Source organism: Cladophialophora psammophila (assembly GCF_000585535.1).
Source record: "Cladophialophora psammophila CBS 110553 chromosome Unknown aczJe-supercont1.11, whole genome shotgun sequence".
Lineage (NCBI taxonomy): Eukaryota > Fungi > Ascomycota > Eurotiomycetes > Chaetothyriales > Herpotrichiellaceae > Cladophialophora > Cladophialophora psammophila.
Window position 1 is genome coordinate 1,036,023 of NW_006912932.1, and position 24,184 is coordinate 1,060,206.

The 24,184-nt window shown below is 52.6% G+C and overlaps 9 protein-coding genes across 9 annotated transcripts; 5 read left to right on the top strand and 4 right to left on the bottom strand.

Moving 5' to 3' along the window:
• Positions 1-313: 313 nt before the first annotated feature.
• A1O5_07598 (uncharacterized protein) lies at positions 314-2,726 on the bottom strand (the record flags this gene model as incomplete). The annotated part of the gene is made up of 5 exons (XM_007748187.1): positions 314-373; positions 433-1,878; positions 1,938-1,969; positions 2,019-2,220; positions 2,274-2,726. 5 exons carry the CDS (start codon positions 2,724-2,726, stop codon positions 314-316), a joined length of 2,193 nt encoding a protein of 730 aa, XP_007746377.1.
• Positions 2,727-3,318: 592 nt separating this feature from the next.
• Positions 3,319-4,050, bottom strand: A1O5_07599 (uncharacterized protein; the record flags this gene model as incomplete). Its single annotated transcript, XM_007748188.1, has 1 exon — positions 3,319-4,050. The coding sequence occupies one exon, from the start codon at positions 4,048-4,050 to the stop codon at positions 3,319-3,321; it is 732 nt and encodes a 243-aa protein (XP_007746378.1).
• Positions 4,051-5,054: 1,004 nt separating this feature from the next.
• Positions 5,055-6,049, bottom strand: A1O5_07600 (uncharacterized protein; the record flags this gene model as incomplete). The annotated part of the gene is made up of 3 exons (XM_007748189.1): positions 5,055-5,303; positions 5,367-5,560; positions 5,629-6,049. The coding sequence occupies 3 exons, from the start codon at positions 6,047-6,049 to the stop codon at positions 5,055-5,057; spliced, it is 864 nt and encodes a 287-aa protein (XP_007746379.1).
• A 473-nt stretch (positions 6,050-6,522) lies between these two features.
• On the top strand, positions 6,523-7,707 carry A1O5_07601 (uncharacterized protein; the record flags this gene model as incomplete). Its single annotated transcript, XM_007748190.1, has 1 exon — positions 6,523-7,707. The coding sequence occupies one exon, from the start codon at positions 6,523-6,525 to the stop codon at positions 7,705-7,707; it is 1,185 nt and encodes a 394-aa protein (XP_007746380.1).
• Positions 7,708-8,989: 1,282 nt separating this feature from the next.
• Positions 8,990-9,841, top strand: A1O5_07602 (uncharacterized protein; the record flags this gene model as incomplete). The annotated part of the gene is made up of 1 exon (XM_007748191.1): positions 8,990-9,841. The coding sequence occupies one exon, from the start codon at positions 8,990-8,992 to the stop codon at positions 9,839-9,841; it is 852 nt and encodes a 283-aa protein (XP_007746381.1).
• Positions 9,842-11,457: 1,616 nt separating this feature from the next.
• On the top strand, positions 11,458-12,783 carry A1O5_07603 (uncharacterized protein; the record flags this gene model as incomplete). Its single annotated transcript, XM_007748192.1, has 1 exon — positions 11,458-12,783. One exon carries the CDS (start codon positions 11,458-11,460, stop codon positions 12,781-12,783), a length of 1,326 nt encoding a protein of 441 aa, XP_007746382.1.
• Positions 12,784-13,259: 476 nt separating this feature from the next.
• On the bottom strand, positions 13,260-14,584 carry A1O5_07604 (uncharacterized protein; the record flags this gene model as incomplete). The annotated part of the gene is made up of 2 exons (XM_007748193.1): positions 13,260-13,831; positions 13,948-14,584. The coding sequence occupies 2 exons, from the start codon at positions 14,582-14,584 to the stop codon at positions 13,260-13,262; spliced, it is 1,209 nt and encodes a 402-aa protein (XP_007746383.1).
• A 975-nt stretch (positions 14,585-15,559) lies between these two features.
• On the top strand, positions 15,560-16,681 carry A1O5_07605 (uncharacterized protein; the record flags this gene model as incomplete). The annotated part of the gene is made up of 1 exon (XM_007748194.1): positions 15,560-16,681. The coding sequence occupies one exon, from the start codon at positions 15,560-15,562 to the stop codon at positions 16,679-16,681; it is 1,122 nt and encodes a 373-aa protein (XP_007746384.1).
• A 3,144-nt stretch (positions 16,682-19,825) lies between these two features.
• On the top strand, positions 19,826-21,884 carry A1O5_07606 (uncharacterized protein; the record flags this gene model as incomplete). Its single annotated transcript, XM_007748195.1, has 4 exons — positions 19,826-20,614; positions 20,842-21,402; positions 21,457-21,566; positions 21,632-21,884. 4 exons carry the CDS (start codon positions 19,826-19,828, stop codon positions 21,882-21,884), a joined length of 1,713 nt encoding a protein of 570 aa, XP_007746385.1.
• Between the last annotated feature and the right edge of the window lie 2,300 nt (positions 21,885-24,184).

Genomic DNA, 24,184 nt, shown 5'->3' on the forward strand with positions numbered 1-24,184 from the left:
CCGGGATTGAGACCTCGCCTCTTTACATGAGAGTCTCCTCCTTCCCTAATGCTCCGAGTCCGGTTTGACCCGAGAGGTCCGGAGATATCTAATACTTTGGTTACACTCACTATTTCCGCTGCCTATTCGCCCTAGGCTATTTCCTAACGCAAGGGCTTCTGGTAACGCAAGTTACCTATTTGAGAAATGGTCCGATTCCAGGAAATATCCCGAAAACGGCAACTCGGAGTTAATCGCGATCCAAAGGCCCAAGATGGTGTCTCTAGGGTTTCCCAATGACTTTCCGGTCAGTTTTTTTGCAGCCATCTCAGCTTCAAAAGTCGAACGACCTCATCGGTGTTGCGCCTTCCTGGATATACTGGTCGAGGATGCTCTGCGAAAGTTGCTAAGCAAAGACGAAGAACAACAGGGAAAAGAGTACCCAGAACTTACCCAGTCGACCACGTCTGAATCGGCAAAAATCGCATCCAGAAGTTCCTGAGATGCCTGATCCTGGGTCGTCGAATGCCCATTGTTTGATATGGGGATCGCGGACTCATTCAATGGCAAGGGTTCACCTACTGATCCATCCCTGCTGACGTTTGCAGTACTTCCTCCATCCAAGCTTACCTCCGACAACGGCTGAGATATGTCGGTGCTTGCAATGTGAGTTCCGTTCGATTCTTCCTTCTTCTGGAAGCCTGGCCTAGGTACCTTTGAGAGCATGGTTGCAAGAATGTTTGATGCTCTCCTCGCATCTGATGAGATTGAATTTCGCGATTGCCAAATGTCATGTGAGATTTTCAGCGCGTCATACTTCATCCTTTGAGCGTCCAAGTCCAAGGCTGACAAGAGTTTTGTACTACTGTGCCGATGGGATTCGTATAAGTCAAGACAGGTGATCATGGCTGCAAGAAGGAAGTCGTGATTCGCCAGATTAGACGACGTCCATTGATCGTGGTGCAATTGACCTCCGGGCTGGGCTGCTTGGTAAACCTCCGCTTGGTATTGCAACACTTGAAGGCTCGCAGTGGTGCAGGCATTCCGCGAGTATTCAAAGGCAGGGTTCAACCGATCATGACTCAGATACCTCCTATGAAGGATCATCATGGCCTTCTGATAGACTAGCTCAAGGCTGAGACGGTGCATGATTATATGAATCTCGTCTGTGACAGAAGAGCTGAGAGACTTCCATTCAAGGCTCGGCGGTATCTCAGCGCGAACTTTGAGGAGCTCGCCATCTAGGCTCAAGACATCTGCATAGGCTGGAACTCGTGGTGACAAGGCTTGCCGCGCCACTTTTCTGAAAACCTGCGCGAGGTGGCCCTTATAACAGTAGTAAAGCATCGGCGTTGGATCCGTGAGCGGTCGCGACGGCGGAATTGCCGTGGAGGCTTCGTCAAAGTCTTCATCGAACAGGTTGCTGGGAGGTGCAGTATCACAGACTTCTTCATGGATGATGGCTGGGAGTCCTGCCTGGAAGGAGAGAAGGAGTTCAAAGGTCTGGACCGTGGAGAATGTCCTCCGACGCATTTCCCCTTCAAACGGGGAAATGTGAGAGAAATGACTCGGGTCTCGATGATATCCCATCCTCAAAGCGAGACGAGCAGCCACGCCCATCAACAGCCATGGCTCAGTCTCGGACTCATGCTGTTGGAAGAACCTGGAGATAGCGTAGAGCATCACAGCTTCGACACTGTAGGGTCGCGCCTTTTGATAATGCCCAGCTACCAAAGCTCGACCTGCATTCATCAAGAACAGATCCGAAGCTTCTTTAAGTGACGGAAAATAATCTTGCTCTTCGGGCCGTGAGATTCGAGCGCCAAGGTGGAGGGACGAAAAGAGCATCGAAATCCAAAGAAAAGAGACTGAGGCGGGATTTTTCCAGAATGACTCGTACTACCAAGCATTAACGTCCCCATTATCTCTCGATGTAATGGCTCGGGTGTCAGATCTACCTCTCGTAAGAATTTTCGTTTGTGGATGAATGCTGTCATGATGAGCCAAATCTCCACGCTAGCACTGGGAGCAGATCTTACATATGTGCAGATATCGTGCATTAAACTGAACTGAAAGCAGTTTGTCCACCACAGGCCTGGGAGGCAACGAATTGCAAACCTCAGCCAAGGTCAGAAGCTGCGAATTAGAGAGGAGGATATCAGGGTCATCCCTGTAATTTAAGAAGTCTCCATTCTCTGTCCCATCTGGCTCCGGTGCCAGACAACCCTGAATATCTTTGATCTGTTCATGGTCAAGGTGAGGAGCCGACTGAGCGTAGCGAGAGGTGAACAAACGTTTTCTAAAATTGCAGCCCAATGAGTAGCCCCAAGGTATTTAGTCTCCGTACCTCTGATGTCGAGATGGCCATTGGGAGGCGGATCTAACGCCAGCGAGGACGAATCGGCCGTTGATGGTCCTAGAGCCGTGACGGGATTTGCGCTTGTCGGCCCACTGCGCAGGCTGTCGTCGGAAGACGGAGGCGTCGCCCGACTATCTTGCACAGCCAGTCCTTGATTTGCCTGCATCAACATAGTCACCATTTCTTCGAGTTTCTGCAGCCGAGACTGAGCCCTGGAGATGTTGTCTTCATTGCTGAGGCTACCGTTGTGGTCGGGAGCAGAGATGCCAGAAGAATTTCCCTGGAAGCCATTTGCTTGATGCTTGCGTTTACCTGCTTGGCTGGATCGTTTAGAAGAGTTTGGTTTTGCGATCCGGAAGACGGTCTGGTACTGGGATAAATCAGGCATGCCTGGCAGCTCTACAGCAAGCCCAAATCAAAGCACCTGTTGGAAACAACAAGCGAATGAACAGGTAGAATGTGAAAGACAGAGCGGAGGACGAGTGCACGATGTACGGAGTAGTTGATCTTGGACGATACAGAGGCGGTCTCGGGTGGTTTACATGATTCGCCGTAGTGTGCCGATTGCTGCAACTTATGTACGAGTGTCCAAAGGAGTGTCCAAGGAGTGTCTTATCTCACCCGTCGCACTAATTCGAAACCTCTCGCACCACCTGCCACTCCGTCGCATTCGCTCGTACTTCTTCTCTCACCTATTAACTTGATTTAAATCTCATCATAAACTCATGCGAGTTAAGCAATTGAAAAGCGCAGGATTCACAGAAGGTCTTGTGATTAAATTTTGCTAAAGGAGTGTCTATCAAACCAGAAACAGAGAACGCCAGTCGCTAATGCTAATAAGAAAACGAAAACGCCAATCGCTATGCAACCCAAATAACAAAGATCCATCCATGCCATCAATTGTCAACCACGTACGACCTCTTCTCAGATATCAGCCTCCATCATCGAGCGGCCGCTTGCACTCCATCACTCAGATACCTTTACAACTTTTGGGCAACAAAGGTAGGGTCGCAGATAATTTCACCAACCTCGCGGGGGGTTTGCAGAGTCCACGCACCCTTGTCGGCGTCGGAAAAGGTATTGTCCTTGTTCTCACCCCGGAGGACGGTCAAAGGGTTGCCATAGATGTCGAGGATCTGGCATCGGTAATCCTGCTTCTGGACCAATGACCCGACGCGGAGCTCGACGGTTTCGAAGGGGCCGCTCGTGGCAACAGGCGCCGACTCGGCGCGGTATCCAGAGGGGAGGACTGTCTGCGAGCCGGTCTCGGTGGATTGGCTTTCGAGAACAACGCGCAAGTTGAGCTCATCAGAGGTGGGGTCGATCTTGACAAAGGTAGGGTCGCAAATCACCTCGCTGACATAGCTGGCCTCCCGGAAGGTCCAGGCACCCTTGTCGGCGTCAGAGAAGGTGATGTCGATGTTCTCGCCGCGGGTTGCCACAATCGGGTAGCCGTAGTTGTCAAGGGCCTGGCAACGAAGATCCTTGTTCTGGACATCCGCGCCGAGTCGGATCTCGATCGAGTTGAATGGGCCACTGATGGCCGGAGCAGCCATGTCTCTGACAGTTGATTCGAGGGTAACCTGGGCGCCAGTTTCTCCCCCATCGCTCAGAGCAACGGTGACCTTGTCGTCATAGTAGCGACGGTTGTGAGGGGCAGCCAGGGCGCCGGAAGCGGCAAGAAGAGAAAGAACAACGGCCTTGGAATACATTTTTGGATATGTTATTTGCGTGGGAGCTTTTGGAATTCTTGGTGTTTTCTTATTGGAAGGGTAAAGAGTGTCGAGCAGTTGGCCCAAATGACAAAGGAAATAAGGAAAGGAACAGGAAAAGGAAAGAAAGGCTGTAAGTTGGTTGACTGTTGGTTGTGTGTGTTGTATGATGGGGAGAAGATTACCGATGGTAGGAATACATGCCATCTTTATACCCACTCCATCTCATTGCTCGGCTTCCCAAGACAGTGTCATTATTCCGTGCGTACAAAGCAGACGGTGAACCACCAACGCAGTATCCACTGGGTGAATTACACACCCGGCCTAATCGAGAAATGCGGTTTTACTGCGCCTGGACTGAGGCAGCGTGACAAAGCACTCGCCAAGGCGACTATATCCATTGGCTCGATGGCGAACTGGTGTAGCCATGCAGGACCATACTCCAGTTACAGCAGAGCAACCCAAATCACCCGAAAGAGACCGAATCTGCCATTAGCCCACGTTACGTTAGCGCAACATGGTGCCGGCCAAGGTTTCCACTCGGTCGGTCTTGGCTTCTAGAAGTGCTTACTATATCACTACTCCCAATAATAGCCACCGGGATAGCCAAAATATTGAATCAGCGGGAAAGGCCGAAAAAGCCAAGCAATTGGACAAGCCTTGCGGAAGCCAAGAAATCCCCCCCCCCCCCCCCGAGGATTGTGGCGAGCAAGTTCTAATGAAGCTACAGAGGAGTCTAGGCGTAAACAGAGGGTCACAAATTGTCTCGGAACCGCGGAAGGTAGTATGTACCTTAATGCACAGGACGAGCAAGGATTCTTCTTCGGGTAGTATTCGACCATATCCCAAAACAGGAGATATGTACTTGCCTATGGTCGCTTGCAGTAATCCTTCTCAGTTGCGCCTCGTTCCACCTTGGATCACTTCAATGAGGCGCTCGGCGCCGCCGACGTGGCTGTTATTGTCCTTCTCACCATCGATTTCAAATTGAATGAATGTCAGCTTCACCGCCATGCGCTTTTGTGCAGTTGCACCCAGTCATCGAATGTTATCGGCGGTCGCCCCGTCACTTTTTCAACATCACTGTTCATTCTCTCCTCGGTCCCTTGAGCCGTCATAGTTTCCAATCGAGTCAGCAATGCGGCATACTGTTCGGGAAAGCCAGCCTCGATGTATCTCTGAACGTTGTCCTCGGCAGATAGCCTGACATGCTCAATCTTGCGCCCCAAGCCATTGCTTAGTTTGACACCAATCTGCTCCTGTAATCAGCCTGGGCCTATCACTGGAGCTGGTCTGTGGGATCGGATCGCCTTTACCTCGTCGTAACTCAACAGTTCGGGTCCTAACAGTCGGTAATCGCAATGCTGCGGGGCCTTGTCGGTTAGTGCGTGAAAGGCCACTGCTGCGATGTCAATGGCACTAATGAACGGAGCCTTGCCATCCCCGCAAGCTGTATAGAATTTGTCCTCGTTCTTGATTGTGGTCAGATGTTCCTGCTCTGACATCCTCTCTGTTTCGCCCACCATTAGCGAGCCAACGAACTTCAGCAGGGTCAGGACAAAACATCCTCGAACTCACCCATGAACCAAGTCGCACGAACCACGCAGTATTCCACCCCAATATCAACCAGGTGCTGCCAAACTTTGCCAACATGGTGACTGCCCTTCTCAACCGAGTTACCCGCCAAGAGAACAAATCTCTTGACTTGATGCTTTTCAACTGCAAGATCAATGAAGGCGTTCATTGGTGGTGGAGGGTCAGGTATCTCCGGGGAGATGAGGTAGACTGCAGATATCTTTTCCTGCTCCGGGAAGCGATACTTGAAAGGGTCGTCATAGCTTGAAGGGTTTAGCCAGTCGAATTTGACAGCGGGCATTCCCTCGGGCGCCGCAGCTTGGCCTCGACGAGAAGCTAGTAAGAAGGGCACTTTTGCATCTTGCAAGAGGGAAGCGACGCGAATAGACGTCTTACCCGCACCGCCAGTAAGAAGGATGGCCATGATTGTCTGTTGACTTCGCAAATGTCCCTGGTTCTTTCATCGCTGCGGTGATACATACTTATGTGCCCCGTTTTCGCACATGATGCGTTTGCATGGGCCATATCTTGATATCAGCCTACCACCTGGGGAAGCCATCTCTAGAGGTTGAATACCTCTTCCGGCTATGATGTTTGTACAAGGTAATACAATCTAAGTCATGTTCTGGTAAAGGAAGGACGCGGACTTAACGAAAACACTTCCTCTTCGGGATTGGTTGCCAAGCCGCACGCGGATTGGACACTTGTTCGCCAACCGAATTTCCTTCGCGTCCAAACTGTCAATGGTCTCGTGTCGCAGGTGAAAAAAAGTCTCCCAGACCCATCGAATCCGCTGTCCACCGGCGCTCATTTATCTCTTGAGTTTCCCTATCTAGTGACTTACTTTGGGAGCATTGCAAAACACTGAAGAGTCCCCGAAGAGCTCGTTTAGCTCTCATGAAGAGGCTGAAGCTCCTGAGATGGAGTGGCACTGTACTCTCACCCCGAACGAGACCAGAACTCCTTCAACATCAACCTCGTCTTCTCCGACGCTTCCAAGCGACCGCTACAGCCCCTTCAGATCTCAAAAATGAATTCCTGCATAAGCCTACAGATGGACCGTATCTCTCGGAGGAAGAGCTTATGAAGTTACCCTCACCTCCGGTTGCCGCGGCGAGGACGTCCGCCAAACTAGCTGCCTTGCACGCTCGACTCGCCTTACCCTCTCGATTTCCCCTCGAAACTTTGGCACGAACCCTTATTGACGACTCGGCGGATCGCTCGCCGCGATTCAACAACAAAGCATTTGCTCTGCTTGGAAACGACCTGTTGGGCTTCTATACATCTGAATACATTATAAGTCAATACCCAAGGCTACCGCTCGCGGTTATCTACGCAGCGATGTACGCCTATCATGGGCCAGCGACGTTGACACAAATGACGAGGGAATGGGGTGTAGAAGCTGCTGCAGAGCCTGGCGGCGAGGTAGACCCAGGGCTCTTACAGTTCAAGAGGATGTCGCCGGAGCAGACTCTCGGAGATGGGGAGTCAGGACCAAACAACAATAACAATGACCCGAGAGCCAAATGGACGCGAAGTTTAAGTGCGAAGTCGGTACACAACGATCAATTTGGTGAATTGCCGGAACATCCAATTCCACCAGAAGATCTGGCCTCAAAGGGTGTCACCCTGCAACGAGCCAGCACCAACTTTGTGAGAGCAGTGATTGGTGCAGTATACTTGCACGCCGGAAGAGCAGCCGCAAAGAAATTTTACAGCGATCACTTCATGTCGCGACAACTGGATATGTCGAGTTTATTCCAGTTTAAGAATCCAACCAGAGACTTGAGCCGATTATGTGGAAGAGAAGGATTCCAGGCACCCGTGGCAAAGATTCTGAGCGAAACAGGGCGGAAGAGCAGGACGCCCGTCTTCGTGGTGGGAATATACTCCGGCAGCGATTTGTTAGGGGAAGGCGCAGGGGCCAGCTTGGACGAAGCCAGAACACGAGCAGCGGTTGCGGCACTCAAGGGCTGGTATCTGTACAGCCCAACCGAATTTCGGTTGCCGAGCGAAATGGAAGAGCCTGGAGCCAAACCGTGGACGCCCATTCTGGTGGATGCCGGCGAAGTTGTCGGCTAAGCTCTGCTCGAGCCTTTTGTCCTCGCGGCCTTTTGTCGCCAAGGCTCAATGTACTTTTATGACACCTTGAACAAACATTCTGAAGGGACATATGTAAGGCATTATCAGGCGCTGGGAGCAGCTGTGGTGAGGAAGGCATCCACTGGTGGGTCGTGGAGACCCATGCACATGCAAATGTTAACAAATGTTCCTCTCCAATATGCTCTGTGCGACTTACATGCTAGCGGTCCTCAGCCGGGTTGCAAGGCGCAAATAGGCTGGGCAGCTAATTAAAAGGATAGGGAACATATACAACATGGCTGAGGCCGTGACTGCCTAAGAAGCGGTGAGCACGGTCGAAGATAATGTATGTACGTATGTAACAGGCGATCTTGGTCTGTGGTGGTTTGGTCAATATCGACCCAGCTCCCTGACCAGCCTCGCCAGATACTGCGTAGCACAGAGCAACGCCAACGAGTATACGGAGTAGCCAGCTCGCCAGATGTACTCCATAATCCCCTCGCTTCGTACTCGGTCTCTATGTAAGGGGCCCCTGCATGATGCGCAATGAACACTGCCAGTACCAACAAGAGGCAGAGGCGTTGGCGGCTTGGCATTCTTGGCGGCTGTCTTGATGACGTCGCTGGGTCGATTGCTAGGAGCCGTTTTTGGCCGTTTCCACCTCCAACTCGATCGGATACGCACAGTGCCTGGCATCAGCAGAGGCAAATGCTAAGCGATAATTAACTGATTCAACCGGCTGAGAGACTATTGGGAAGAGCGCTGGGCTCCCCCAGAATTGGGCGTCCCGTCTCTTTGGGGAGATCGACACCACACGAACACGAGGGACCTTTGAGCAACACAAAGTTCTCTCAGGCATCGCCCGGCTTGCGCCACACACACTCAAACAAGGCCAGCAGTCCGCGAATCATGTTCATCACTCGCCCAGGACCAACCGACGGACTTGCAGAAACTGATCAGGGAACAAAGAGTCAGGATGCGAGTCTCCCCCGCTTCGCCTTGGATCCCTGAGATCAATTGCCTTGGTGGGCGCATGACTGGCGCTTGTGACTTGGTGCCTTCGACCACCATCATTTCGAATATTCCATGGGCCGGCATTTAGCCTTGCTAGGCGGTCTTCGAATACTCTTGTTGAGATTGTTGCCTCTTGTGGCGGATCGACGTTCCCGCAGCATGTGGTTCCTATTCTTGTTATAAGCCTGCTTATAGACTCGTCCTTCTTCAACCTGATTTTCCCACCATACTTGTCTCTACTGGGAAAACAATTCACGAATTCCCTACGATGGCAGCAGCGGAATACTTTACAGCAGGCCCAAGGCCTCCGCTGGAACAACAGAACTATAGCTCTCATGCACCTCCACAACCTCAGAGGGTGCACTCCTCGCAGCATGGATTCAGTTACCAACCCACTCAACCAGGCCACCTGAGTCCACAGTTTGGCGTTCAACCGCCATCTCCATATGCTCCTCCTCCCACTTCGCACCCCCCTGCCTACCAAACTCTCAACAACGAACCGAAAGTTCATTTTGCACACACCCCTGCGACGTCCGGGCAGCATCGACCTTCCCTCTCAACCCAGCCGACCTACTCCCTCAACCAGCCCAACTTCCAGACCAGTCCCGCGCAGCAACTATCTCCATATCCTCCAGGTCCATACGTGCCTCAAGCCTATCAACACCAGCCTTACGGACCACCTCATCATCGACCCCACCACAGGTCATCACACAGCGACCCGGCCGGCGCCGGGTATTCCTCAGATCCTGAGCCCAACAGAAGAAAGCACAAGGACCGACCCCGTCGCATATCAGACAATTCACGATCTACAAACGCCGATGGATTCATCGGCGCCGCTGGCGGCGGACTACTAGGCGACCTTCTGTTCCCCGGCCTAGGTACTGTCGGTGGCGCGTTGGTGGGATGGGTCGGCGGCAAAGACTATGGAAAGCACAGGAAGTGGAGAGAAGAAAAGAGGGATCGAGAGCAGGAACGCTGGGAGAGGGAATACCACAGAAGAAGTAGCAACAGTCGTTCGAGGAGTCACAGTCGAGACAGTGACACGCACCGGTCGGGACATAGTCATGGTGACCATGATGGGCGAAGACACAGTCATGAAAGACGGAAGGGCTATGAATAAGCCGGACCAGATATTCGTGGGACTTTTTGGACAAGCAATTTGGCAAGCAATTTGCAGACGTTTTGGCGACGATATGATGTGACCTTGAGCAATGGGAGCCAGATGATGATGACGCATCATCAACGAGTTTACGAGCTTCGGTCCCAAGAACACGCTCGGTCCGAACGGCTGGTCTATCCGGGCTGAAGCGTACCAGGAAAATGAGGAACTTTGGTTTTTTTTTTTTTGAGGTTTCGCTGTGGTCGTGTGATGTGTAAAGACTTGCCTTGGGACGAATCAAGGCGACAGCATGACATGCACCCCAGATCCGCCGTAGGTGGCAAATCTGACGATATACCAACGAGGAAGTACCGATATCATGTCGCTTGATCCACTTCTGCAGCACGTTTGCCTATTCTGGTGGGGAGAGCAATCTTCCTGAGGCTCAAACAGGCAAAATCTCCATTTCGACCCCTTCAGAGAAAAATGCTCTTCATTGTCGACAATTCCCTGCTTGTTTCATGGGAGCCTAGACTGGGCATGTCCTGCGAATCACTCCAAAAACAGAGTGCGCCTTGTGTCTTGGCGTTATCAATGTGTCCAGCCTGACGAGTCTTTCCGGACCCGTAAGAGCGCCTTCTGGGGGCGAGAATTGTGGTGCCGTGAAAAAGGATGTTGGCCAGCCAGGGCCCCCACCCACAACGTTCTTCGCGGCACAACTGCCTGGCGTTGGCGGCAGAGACAAATATGTGATGAGGCGCTGCCTCCTAGCCATGGGACCTAGTTCGACCTTCTAGACTTTGTTGCTGTTTGTTGCTGCGCCCGGCGCCGCGGACAAAAGTCACACAGAAGTCCTGGAAGCTAAAGCTTTTGCCCGGCAAATGGACCATGCAGACGAAAGTCCCCACGTGGCACGTTGGCACGAAATCGCTTTTTGTGTTCGCTTCAGGGCTGTGTCAATCCGCGTACTTGTTGAACCTCGAGCTTCATCGGGTCGGTTGTTTGTTGCTTGAGAGATGAGAGGTGATGGACACGCTCTTTCTTCAATGCTGCAATCCACCCGCGCTCTCTCTGCCATTGCCCAGCCACACAGTCATCCCAGCTCTGGTAGGGGTGCGAGCTCTGAAGTCTTCCGTCGACGTGCCTGGCAAGGTAGGGGAAGTTTCACCAATCGGTCGGACCCGCCCATTGTCAAGGTGATGCAACAGCTTGGACACCAGATATATTTACGAGCATCGGTAGCTAGAAGGAAGATTAGAGTGGTATGGAATAAAGTGAAATCGTTTCGAGAGAGCGTTTTGCAACAAGTTTGACCAGCCTCTCGAAGGGGGTTAAAGATATTTGTAATGACATTAATTTATTCCTCACGTCCAGCCAATTGGCGGGCGATTCCTTGCCAAGCCCGACAAGACATGTCAGAAAATCTAATGACATCGCAAAAGTGCTCTTTGCTTCGTGACTTCACGTCTTCACTCCCATCTCCTTTCTCATTCTGATTGTTGGTTCTTTGATCCCACTATTTCCCGTCCTTTGCCCATATTTGAATGATTCTGGTGGATAATTTGAAGGTCAGATGGACTCGTTGAGGATTTAGCTAATCAACGAATGAATTTGCCGATTTGCCCCACTGAATCAACATGTTGATGCCTTCAAAACAACCACGGTTGGAGAGACGCGCAACCGCAGACTGCGGGAATGGCATGCGGAATGGACGCGGACGACCTATGAAACACTTTAATGAGCTCAAGCCTTCGCGCAAAGATCGAACCTTACAATCGAGCATCATACACAAACAGCTCACAGCTGAAATCGAAACTCCGAAGGAGGCATCAGCTCTAGAGATATTGCCAGTCGAAATCATTGAGCAGATCTTCTTCGATTGCTTGGAACTGAATCTGCCTAGGGCGTCGCCACATCTCGCCCGAGCTCTCTCCAGACGCTCAATCTATTCTGCACTCGTTTTGCTCGCCTATTTCGAGGTAGACTCATCGAGTCATGTCGAGACTCGCCATTTCTTGCCAGCTGCATTCAGGGTGATCGGGCGTGACAACCAGAGGCGCCTACAGGAAGACATACTGAGGACTAGATGGTGCACATTGGACCTCCTTCAATCTTGCATGCCAGCTCTGACCAGATTGACCATGGTTAGGCTCTGGCATCATCAAAAAGAAAAAATTGACCGTGCCAAGGAAGAAATGATAGCAGAAAGAACTGACAACCAGGAGTCTTTTGGGAGCGACATCGTCCAACCCGATTTCGATTCCATTCTCCCAGTGCTTGACGACCAATCCAGCATGGAAAAGCACTTCAATCTCAAAGCAGCCATGCTACCAAACAAGCAACAAGATCAAACGGCATCATCCGTTACTTCAGATGAATATCTCAATTCATTTATCGAGACTTCACCTGACTGGGGTGTCCAACCACCATGGGCCAACCACCATCTTCCCACTTGGACGACAAAGAGTATATTCGCGGTATACGTCATCCCAGATAACATTGTCCTCCGCAACCCATGGACGGACACGGACATGAAACTACTCCGGCTGTTGATCCAAGGCATACGCCCTGAAGGTCTCGGCGATCAAGGAGTTCCATCGTTTCAAGCAATGTGCGACGGCATGGCGAATGCGATTCAAGAGGGTAACACGAAAGCCCTGCGCGTGCTGGTCGACCTATATAACACAATCGGGGGTGCGGGTCAACCTCTACCCTTAAGCTTGCTCCACTTGGCTTGTCAACAGACTACTTTACCTATAGACCTTCAATGCCGCATGATGCTTCAACTGCTGAGAAACTCCGCCACATTCGCCAAGATTGTTGTCGCGGACGACGAGATACTCTTGCGTTGGGCCTTACGTATTGCGAGCTCTTCACCATCAGCGCATCATGTGCGGGTAGCAAGGGCCGTGCTCTTAGCCATGGGGATGAAGACACAATGGAGGCACCCGGTTGAGTCCTAACCCAAGTCCCGGTACCCAACCCGGAACTCTATTAGCCTAGGCGTCCACAAAAGAAAGGCGAAGTATTTTGCTGGCTAAAGATATCGCTGGATCGGATGAGGAACAATGGTTGTAACCTGCATCTGATCCATTATCTTCCATTGGTCAACCAAAGGCATCATCTACAAATGGTCCGCTTTGATTTCAACATCGTGGTCGGAGCACGGAACGAGGCACTCAGTGGTCATTATACGCTACACAGAAGATTGAAAGCAGGACCTAGCGTGAACCCCCCACGCCTGCGAAAAGCCGTAAGAGAGAAATGCACAATCAAGGAGATCCTTGACTTTGATTGGATCCTAGATTTTGGGCTGTTGAAGCCCAACTCCGTGCCCATGCCATTTTCGACGACAGGCGCTATGCTCAATGACCTTGGATGTTCCTCATCGACACAAATTCTCTCCCTGACTCAAACCATCTCACTTGGGAGTAGCCGATCACGGCTCCCCAGGCCAAATGCGATCGGCAATCCTTCTCACCAGCTTCAACTTCTCCACCATATCGGGTCTCTTGACGGCGTTGCCGCTAGAATGACTGGCGAACCCGCACTGCGGACTCACGCCGCACCTGTTGAGTGCTTCCTTCTCAGTCTCGCCTGTCCCCTTGCACATCCAGCCCGCGGCCTCCTTGACGCGCTCGACCATCTCGTCCTCGTCCTCCATCTTGGGGAACTTGCTGGTGACCACGCCGAGGATGACGTTTTTGTTCTTGGGCAGGTGCTGGAGCGGCTCAAAGCCGCCGGCCCGCGGGGTGTCGTATTCGAGGTAGTAGGTGTGCATGTTGAGCTTCTGAAAGAGCAGGGTGGCGATGCGGTCGTAGCCGCCCTCGGAGAAGTGGCGCGAGTTGACAAAATTGCCCCGGCACAGGTGGACGCCGACGTGCATGTCGGAGGGGATTTGAGAGATGCACGCGTTGTACAGGTCGATGTACTTGGCGAGGAGTTCGTCGGTGGAGTAAGTGTTCAGGGGATCCTTTTCCCAACCTGCGATCATGGCTTCGGAGCAGAAGTCTGTCTCGGGGGAGAAGAGAGAGAGGAAATTGTCAGTTTAGATTCGGATACGTACCTAGTAAGTGTGGGCGGTGGTGACCACAAAAGAAGAACTTTGGACGAGCGAGTCCACTTACAAGCCAAATTCGGATCATCAAACTGCACATTCCTCAACCCGTGCTCGTACAAGACCTTCAGTTCCTCCTGATACGCCTTGGCAATGTCGGCAAAGTACTCATCGTCGTTCTTGTACACGTCGGCGGGATAAGCCTTGCCCTGCTTGTACCTCAGATGGTACCAATTGGGGGCGGCGAGGGTGAGCTTGAGATCCTTCCAGCGGGACTGCGGGACGAGGCCCTTGAGGAAATCGAACTGGGCGGTGTAGGTGCTGCCCTTGTGCCTGATCTTTCCCGTGCACAGGACGGTCTCGCCGGGCTTGTAGCCCTCCTCGGTGAAAGCGGCGATGTCGGGAATGTACATCCTGAAGAGGTCCGGGTCCGGGTGCTCGATCTCGGTCATGCCCTCGAGCCCCGGCCAGAAGGAGCCCCAGAACATGTGGCGGCGGAACTCACCGTCGGTCAGGGCGTGGAAGCCCAGCTCCAGCTGCAGAGCCACGATGTCCTTGATGTCGCCGTCCTCAACCTCCTGCAGGGCCGACTCCGACGCCTTGCCCGCTTCCCACGCGTGGCGCGTCTCGAGCAGCTTGTCAGTGCGCAGGAGGGAGCCGAGGTGTTCGGCGCGGAAGGGCGGGTTGCGGTGCAGAGGGCAGGACATGTTGATCGTACTCGGTATGGGTGTCTAGGGAGGTTGAAGGGGGGGGAACGTGGGGACGGGTCGTTCTCCAAGCGTCTATCGGAGATGTACTGGGTAGATAGAACCCTATGTTCTCAGGCACAAGACTATCAACCCTATTTTATTTCTGGGCCAGTATTTGTGTGTCTTTTTTTTTGCCTCACAGCATGAATAAGAGAGTTGCTCTATAGAGTAGACGGCAAAGCAGAGCGGGGAGGGAGGGGGGGAAAAAAAAAAAAAGGAAACGGCTGATGATTCAATAGGTGAACAACATACTACCTGATAACTAGCTAGCCAGCCAAGTGTATTAAACTAGGAAGCAGTTAGTATGAATCTCCACAAAGTTATTGCCCCGCGATTGTCAAATGGGATTTTCCCGTTCTTTTTCTTCCCTTTTCCTGTACAACCAAGGGTGACGAGGGGAGACGAGGAAGGAGGGGTAATTAAGGGAGTTTGGTAGATGTACTTGGTAAGTTGGTGTTGCGGGGAAACGGTGACGATGACGTGGGTGGATTACGTAAATAGCTCAGGGCTCACGTGATTGTTCCATCTGTGGACGCTATCTGCCTGGATGTTTCACCTCCTCCGCCCGTCTACCCGTCGAGCCGTCCACCCAATTGATTCAGCCCGGAATTACCACCACTAAGGCAGCGAGGCAGCACCACGGCGTCTTGGTTGGTAGCTCGGTAGGCACCAGCAACAGAGTCCGATGCCTGTCCATGAGTGTCATCACCGCAACCACCTTCACTCAGCATCGCCCGTCGCCATCGATCGATTGATTGTCAAGCCGACCGTCTCGATTGGGATGCTCAGTAATCTGAAGTGCTTCGCGTTGCGTCGAACAATCGGCACCGGATATTGCAACCGCCACTGAAGCGCGGACATCAACGAACTCTCTCTTAACACCCCTAGCCGTGGGCCCCAGGGACACGAGCTAACGCTTATTTCACCGTCCAAATGAAGCTCATCGAATACCCCAATGAGATCCTCAGCCGCATCATCTCGTTCCTGGACACGCCCAGCCCATTTGATGATGAAATCCTACAGAAGCCCAAATCAGCCCTGACTCCCTTCGAGTCCGAGGCGGGCATCGAGTTGACCACTATCAAAGCATCTGCCCTGAAGAACTTGACCCTGACATGTCGCTTCCTCCGTGCCCTGACCCTCCCCGTCCTCTTCAAGCACGCCGTGCTCCATCCCCTCCTGCTCAGCGACTTTCTCTCTTTTCTCAAGAGCCATGACCTGTCTCAGCATGTCGTCAGCGTCGTCGCCCATGTTCCGGGCCATTACAACCACGTCCACCCGGCCTGGTGGGCGCGCTTGCTCAACGAAGTTCCCGCAACCCGCCTCAGCATCATTGCCGCCCCCGAGGTGTTCGCCGAATTGGCCAGGATATCCCTATGGAGCAGTGATGCCTGGGCCTTTGACATGGCGTTCCAGATCCTGCAGCTCGACCAGTCGCCCGAGGCCGCCCGGATGAGGATCGACTACGACGACCTTCCCAATTTTCTAGTTGCGCGACCCTGGCAGAACATGGTTGTCAACGAGGGCTCCAGCCTCCTGGCGTACACGACCTACGAATTCTTTCTGCGGCGGACCCCGTCCCTCCTGACGGCGCTGCACTTGAATTCTTCGGGGCCCGGGGACGCCCTATTCGCGAACCTGTTGAGTTTCGACTTCGTGGCCATCTTTCCCTTTTACAACCATGTGGACGAAGTGCTGAAGTGCGTGCGCAAGATGAGGCGGCTGCGGCGCCTGTTCGTCAAGCTGTGCCCGGAACCAGAGAGCACGTGGTTCCGCGACGAGATCGAGGCTGCCGGCGGGGCGCTGGACATCCACGACCCGTGGAACGAGTGCGAGACGTCGTGGACGCTGATCGCGCACAGTGTGGTCTTCTTGACCACGGCCCACGGCCAGCTTTGCGAGTTGCAGATGGACGACGTCAAGGTGGAGGCCATGCGCCCGACATTGGAGCAGGGCATTGGCTCCCTTTTGAAGGAGCGGTGGTGCTATGAGGATCCGGCATCGGGCATCTGGCGGCGGCGGCGGGTAGAGCAGGGTTCTCCGGGACAGGGGTAGGGCGGAGAGGTATGTGATGGGAAAGAAAGCCCAGATCACCACAAGCAAGACTCCCAACGCCCTTGCTTTCCTTTCCCTTCTTCCCCTCAACCGGTCATATTATATTATATTGTCAATGGGGGCTGTATTACCAAGGCGAGGAGTGGATCACAGTGAGCCATCCGAGATGTATATCAGCCAGCAAGCCAGCCAGCGAGTGAGCAAGCAAGCTACGGGGACGAAAGGAACAAACCGGCGCATATTGGAGGGGTTGGGCGAGGAGGAAACCAAGTCTGCCAGTTTTTACCGAATGTGAATGTGAGTGCGAACCTAATTCTGGGATTTGGATCTGGTTTTAAATCTCAATCCGAACCTGTCTGCATATGGGTATCATCATCATATAAGAATTGAACCCGTCAAGCTGTCCCCAGCCTCTGCCTACAAGGTATTCATGTCATTCCGCCTTTCCCGGCCCCTTTCCTTTTTCCTTTCCCCTTCCTTCTTCATCCCGTCCTTTCCATCTCACATGCCCGTGCATAGAACACAAAGTTCAAGAGAAGTGTCCGTCTCCCGTCCCCCGTCCCCGTCCCCGTCCTCGTCCTCGTTCTCCATCGTCCTTCTCCTTCTCATAGATATGTATGGTGCTATGATGTAAAGCAAGCCAAGGGGAGGTGGGACATAGACTCGCAAGGCTCGGCTACCCTGAGAAGGCACCCACGACGCAAGTACCGTACTAATTGGTAGTTGTGCCTACCTACCTATACATCTATAAGTATATATACCCTTGCCATCATTGTTGGTATGAGAAGGACTTGGCCACTTACTCAAGTACAAGTATACTGTATGTGCAGAAGTAAATAAGTAAGGACGCGGCCTCGGGTCCGTGAAGATACCTGGGTAGGTATTAGGTCGTTTAACAACAACAATGCAAACATTTCTCATATGTCATATATCATACGTCATCAGTCATCAGTCATCAGGTGATCGAAAGCATGACATGATATCAGACAATGGAGTACCCCGTATCTGTACCTATGTACAGTCTAGTACCGGGGTTTCGTATCAAGGATCTCGGGAAATAGGAGGTGGAGGAGCGGGAACCACCAAAGGAAGAAAGTTCCAAAGGGACACCAAGCTCGACAAAGATCTACAAGTAAAGGGGAAAAAAGGCAATTAACCTCCTGTGTACGAGGTACCGAGTACCTTCTTAGGTAGGGAACAGGAAGATAATGTACGTGATCAAGGACAGGGCAGATTTTATAGCCCCTTTTACATATTTGTTTTTCTTCTTCTTCCCGTTATACCTGCCTCATACCACCCAGTATTGTTGTTGCCCTTGGAGATCAACTTCCCTTTTTGTTTTGCAGGCCAGGGGAGAGCAGACGAGAGGAGGGAAAGGGAATAGGTAGGGAAGGATTCTTCACAATTTCTTCACCGGGAATCCATCATCCATCCATCCTTCCTGACTTCCTTCCTGGTCGGCGACTTGGGCGTCATTACTGGGTACAGCCTGCCGTGCTGCTGCTGAAGACTCGTCTTATAGCCATCCACTCCTTCCGGTCTCCTCGTCGTGCTCTGTTTAGCTATAAGCCAGGAACGTACCTACTTGTAGTTAGGTGCCGAGTACCTCTTTCGACATACTTGTACAAGTTACAGTGCGACGCCTGGAAGTTTTTTCCGGGCTCGATCGCGATAGAAGACTGGCCAATCACAGACTGCATTATGGGGGCCATTATTCCGGCGCCCAGGATCGTGGGTTGCACAAACAATGAAGGAAGTGGAGACTCGGAAGGCGCTAGTGGTGGAAGCTCGCGGCGCTAATGACGCTAGTGGCTGTCCTCGGCTGCCTCTGATTGTTCGCCCGAAGCTAAGCTGCTCGCCGGGAGGCGTTGTGTCGTGTCGAAGAAGGAAAGGAAAGGAGCAAGAGGCGATCGCCGCAATGGCGAGAATTAGCTGCAATGCCACTGTTGGCTAGCCATGGTAGCTATCTATCTGGTTGGTGGGCAGTCTCTGAAGGTGAAGGAAGAGCAGAGAGAACAGCAAAGGGAGGGAAGAGTGGATACCCAGTAGAGAAGGCTAGATGGCCCTCGGCACACCTTCCCATCCATCCAGGCTATCAGCCGGGTCCTCCTTGGCGCACTGAGGACCTCGTACTCAGCGAGGCCAGTACCTGGGTATCTCCCCATCCAACCATGCATGTGACATAGTGTGGCATTGTGGCATTGTTGGGCATTTCGCTTCGCAACTTGGGCGAGGAAAATCCCTTGTACTTTTACCGAGTCGTGCGGCAGAAAGCATGCATGCATACCTGTGCTCTCTCTCCTTGTCCTTGTCGAGGATCCAGCTGACCGTGCACTCGCCTCCCGGTCTTACTATTTTTTCTCGCCGCTGGTCTCGCCCAGCTTCGTCGTTGTCTTTGTACGTCCGGTCAGGACTCAGGTTGACCATGCAGATTGGGTCCACCCTCCCCCCCCCTCATGCCCATCTACTTGTATATCCACTCCAAAAACCGAATCATGGCCACTGTTCGGCGACATCCACCAAGCCAATCATCATGGCCGGATGTACAGTTCCCATCATTTGCCCACCCCTGATCACCTGACGAGCCATTGCTGGTCTTTGGGTCGTCTTGGTCGTCCCTGGGCGAGATTTCTCCATTACTGGCCCTGCTGGCTGTTGGCCACTGGTCACTGGTCACTGGCCACTTACGATTCGCTCTCCCATCTCACTCGGAACTACTCCCCCCCCATAATAATAAGACCGATCTGCATGGGGAGGGAAAAAAAAAGCTGGCCCACGACCACCAACCCCTCCTTGGTTTCTTTCCCTTTGTTGTAAAGAGAAGGCTGTCCTGAAATTCCAATCCCCCATCTCGTCATCGACATTCTCAAACACTCCCCAACAAAATCCCCGTCATCTCATCGCATGGCTTCCTGCTGAATCCTCGCATTCGAAAATCAAAGCCGACGAGACTGATTCTCCCCCTCCGCTGTGTCCCCCAAAATCTGCACCATGGGGACCAGACCCTGCACTTAGAGAACGAGAAGATGCAATCCGCCGTCTAGGGAGAGAGAGAGAGAGAGAGAGTGTGTGTGTGTGTGTGTGTGTGAGAGAGAGAGAGAGAGAGTGAGTGAGCGGGGCAGAGTCAGAGACAGTCAGAGACAGATGCCTTCACCACCCAATGCGCGGCCCATCAAGCCGGCCAAAGAAACTCCCTCCAAAACCTCCCGGAAGAAGACACCCAGTGCTCGCATCTCAGCCGCGTGTGAAGCATGCAAGAAACGCAAAACCAAATGCACCGGTGGCCCGCCGCCCTGCCATCTGTGTGAAACCCTAGGCACCGAGTGCGTCATCGACCTCTCTCTGGATATGAGACGGAGGGCCGCCCTGCAGCGCACTTTGGACGAGTCGAGGACCTACCAGGACGCTTTGAACAACTTACTCGATGGCATCCGCGAGGGCCCTACGTCACGCCTCGATGCCATGTTTGACTTCATCCGAAGCGGCGCATCAAATCAGGAAATCACAAATGCTCTACATCAGTACTCGAACCGTGCTGCCGAGGATGACGACGTCGACGACCCCATGTCGTCCCACGTAGACGGATCTGACTCCCAGGTCGACGCCGGCAAGAGTCCAGCTGATACCTCCAGTTTGGGATCCGTCACTTCCGATTCGGCAAAGGGCAAGGCTCCCGAATTGTCCATGTCCATCGCCACCTTGCTTGCCTCGTTGAGGAATGCCTCCCTCCCGGAAGGTGAAGCCATCTTGCGCCAGTTCTTACCACTGCGATCTGAAGACAGAGTTGGTCTGCCTCTCTGGACCTCTGAAGCCAAGAACCCTTGGGAGTGTGCCGATTTTGGCACAATTCTCCCCAGCGTTGCCGAGCGCGCCTTGTGGCATCCGGTACTGCATTTACGATCGCAAAGCAATCGTGTGGAGGAGCGCCCACAGGTGAGTCGACGCTGCCATCCACCGTTCTCCCGCTATGGACGAGAAATGGACTGTTATCGTTTTTTTATATTTTGTTTATTCAGACCACACAATCGTGCTTGGGGGAAAGGACAAGACACTGCAGTATTTAACCCTAATCCCTACCTTTTCTCTACTTCTATCTGCCCTTTCCGTATATTTGCACCTCTGGATGAGAAATTGGTCTAATGATCGACACTCGCACACAGGTGAACGCAGGCACTCGACGGTTTTCCGAAGGGAACCCCAAGACAGAGCAAGCAGAAACAGTTTCTTCAGATTCGCCATCGCCGTTGGCCGGGCTCTCGAGACAGTCATCCCGATACCCTCTGATCACCACGGACCTCCCCATGAGTGGATTGACGGTGGTTTCCTCGCCCGCTACCCCATACGTCGAGTTAATCACGAATTTCCCATCCGGCCAACCGAGATTGAACGAATGGGATTTGTGTGTGGCACAAGAGGACCAAGTCACAAGACTCCGAGTCCCTCGACATCTTGTCCTGCCCTTGGTGATCCCCGATGACTCGCCTATGAGCCGCACGTACACCGATTACGTGCACGGGGCGCGCCGCATGCTTGAAAACGGTGTCCCCATTTCGGATGTCTTGGGCGCCACAGAAAAGGTGGCGGTCGACTTGTTCTTCCGCCCTCGTCGGGCGACGGATAAATTCGACTGCGCCTCGTGGGCATGCGAAGTCTCTCGAAGTTTTGATACCGATATCTTCGTACGCCTAGCTTCGGCTTATTTGCTTACGCACATGATGAGAGTGAGGTCCAAGTTCAAATCCGGTTCTGAGGAGGTACTGACATATTTCGTATAGTGGCTGTTGGTCCCTACCCTGGAAAATTATCAGAAACTTCCTGATATGATGAAACCGACACCTGCACAATGTATGGTTCCCCACATTGGCGCGATTGAGACAATACCACTGTATGCATCTCCTCTACAATTGATTTGTGCCTCATTTAGGAGATCAAAGCTGATGTGGATCTTAGACCTCCAGTTCGGGACGCTGCAATCAACAAGCTGCGAGACTGGCTCACGCCTCTGATCCAGGCGGAATGGGGTGTGAATTGGCCTCACGGTCTAGACTCGGCCGTCGAACAAGATGCATTGATGGGGACCACAGTATTGACCCAGAAATTCATCGAGCATGTGACCATTTACGACAATTGGAGCGTGGGAAGTCGCTTCCTGGTCACCTTTCCCGAGGTGGCAGGCAGGATTCGAATTCACGAATTGGGATGACCATACGGACCTGGGTGGAGAGATTTACCTTGGCTCACACGTGTCCGAATCACAAGTTGAAAGAAAAGACTTCAGCTCAGTAGCCCGCCACCACGGCCGACACGGCCGACCTCGATTCGAAGGTCGACTGATGTCTTGAGAGCGAAGTGGGATCTCCAGCCGTCCTCACGGCGATTCCGGTTGGCGGCATCGAGCAGCGCTGCTATCGGAAAGCATTCCTTCCCCAGGTTCACCTCTTTTTGCCGCAGACCCTCCTTTTCCTCCAAGTCAACAAGGTCTGGGGGCTGTGTGGTGCCTCACACCAAAAGGCAAGACAAGGCCAAGCCAAGACCAGGACCAAACCGGGACCGGGGTATGACGAAGTAGGACAGAGAACGGCGTGACAGCCCCAGAAAAGGAATGGTGCTGGGATTGATGGCCCGAAAAGTGGAACAGCGATGTAGGGGTTGGACACAAACACAGGAAAATTAAGCCGGGCAAGAAAGGGTCGAAGAGGCAAGGCCTTATGGGATATCATACGACTGACCGAATGATGGTTATCATGAGACATGCCAGACTGAAACACCGAACCCCCAAAAAAGAGGGTTTGGAACATGGCGATATAATGGATGGAACTATGGAATGATGGAATGATGGAACGATGGAACGACGGAAACGAGGAAATGATTGTTTTGGAAACCCAAAATGATGGACTGAGGGTTTGTAAAAGAGTAACGAAGGTGGAGCTGTTCCTTTCAAGACCGAGATCGTGATACCGAGCACCTTTCGCTGCAACAACCAGAGACAAGATGTGGTCAGGTGACCTGCCAAGGCCTTCGCCGTGACTCAATGGAGAAATGATAGATTCTACAAGTACAAGTACAAGGTCTTCGAACACCTGTCTGACTGACAAGTATATACTATCTGATAAATTACACAGGGGTTACAGATGTAATTGGCATTAGTACGAGACCTTCGACCAGAGACTAGCGTGACAGTCTTTACATGTCTTGGCTATGCTGCCAGTGACATCCCCAGCCGCGTCACGTGAAACTACTACGGCTAAAGTACAATTACTGGTAAAATTGATTCGTGCTGTCGAGTCGCCGAGTCGTACCTTGTGTAACGGAGTGGCTACTTAGTCCTTGTTTAGACTAGCTCTGCCGTTTGTCTTCCGAGCCGGTGAGCCCGCGATTGGAGCTCTGCCCGAGAGAGCCTACCAGTCCATACTTGTCCTTGTTATGTCTTCTCCTCGGAGGCCTCACGCCCATACGGATAAATCTCTTTTCCCGTCTCTGCGCCGTTTGGCCCGTGTGGCCGTGTGGCAGTTTCCGCGGGGCCAGGCTCGCTAGCTGGGTGTTATCCTGGTAGCGGTGAGGTGGCTGGTGACGATACTTGTAATGTTGATGACAGGGGAGAATCGATCCGCTGTCGCCGTCTCGCTAGCGGGCGAATTACACGGATTCTTGTAGATAGATGAGGGCTTGCGGCGAGTGAATCAATTGGCGGACGAGATCCCGTCCTATGGCTGGATAGATACCTCCTGAATACCCATGCAAAGAACAGCCTAGCCAGGTAGCTAGACGGCCAGGCAGCCGCGCAGGGCAGCGTACGAATACATCTGTGCAAGTAGCCAGGTGGACGAGCACGCGAGGGAAAGTATACCCACGCCAAGGACTGATTGTGGGTTAGATACGGATAGGCAAGAAGTAAAGAACGGAAAAGGTGGTGCAAGACACAGGATTAGCAGGGTAGAGGTGATACCACGGTACGGATGGAGGGATGGATTGATCAATAGACGACGTGCAGGTATACTCGGTACCTAGTATGTGGAGATGCACAGGTATGTACCTAAGTAGGTCTGCATATAGCATGTCATGGTGCTTGGAATGGCCTCGACTCGCTTCGACTCGACCCCAGCGGAGCTGAACGAGATGGGAAGGCGTTGCTTGGAATACCATACACAATATCCATACGAGGTCCCCCTCCCGCTATCGTACGATCGCCGAACAGCGCAAGCCCATCCGACGACGGCATACTCACTTGCAGGCCAAGGAGCAAATAGCCAAGCAAGCAACCAAGACAGCAACCAAGCAACCCGGCAAAGCTGAAGAGAAGCCGAGAACGGCGACTTGTCGTTTTGCATGGAACCAAATTTCCTATCTGGGTAACAAGAAAAGTCAAAGCGAAGCAAAAAGCACGGCAGAACACAAGGAGAAGGCCCGAAGAACAGGGCCAAGAAGGGAAAAAAAAAAAAAGTTTGACCAAGCAAGCCAAGCGAAACCCGAAAAAAAAACAAAAAAGAATCCTTGTATTGGAAA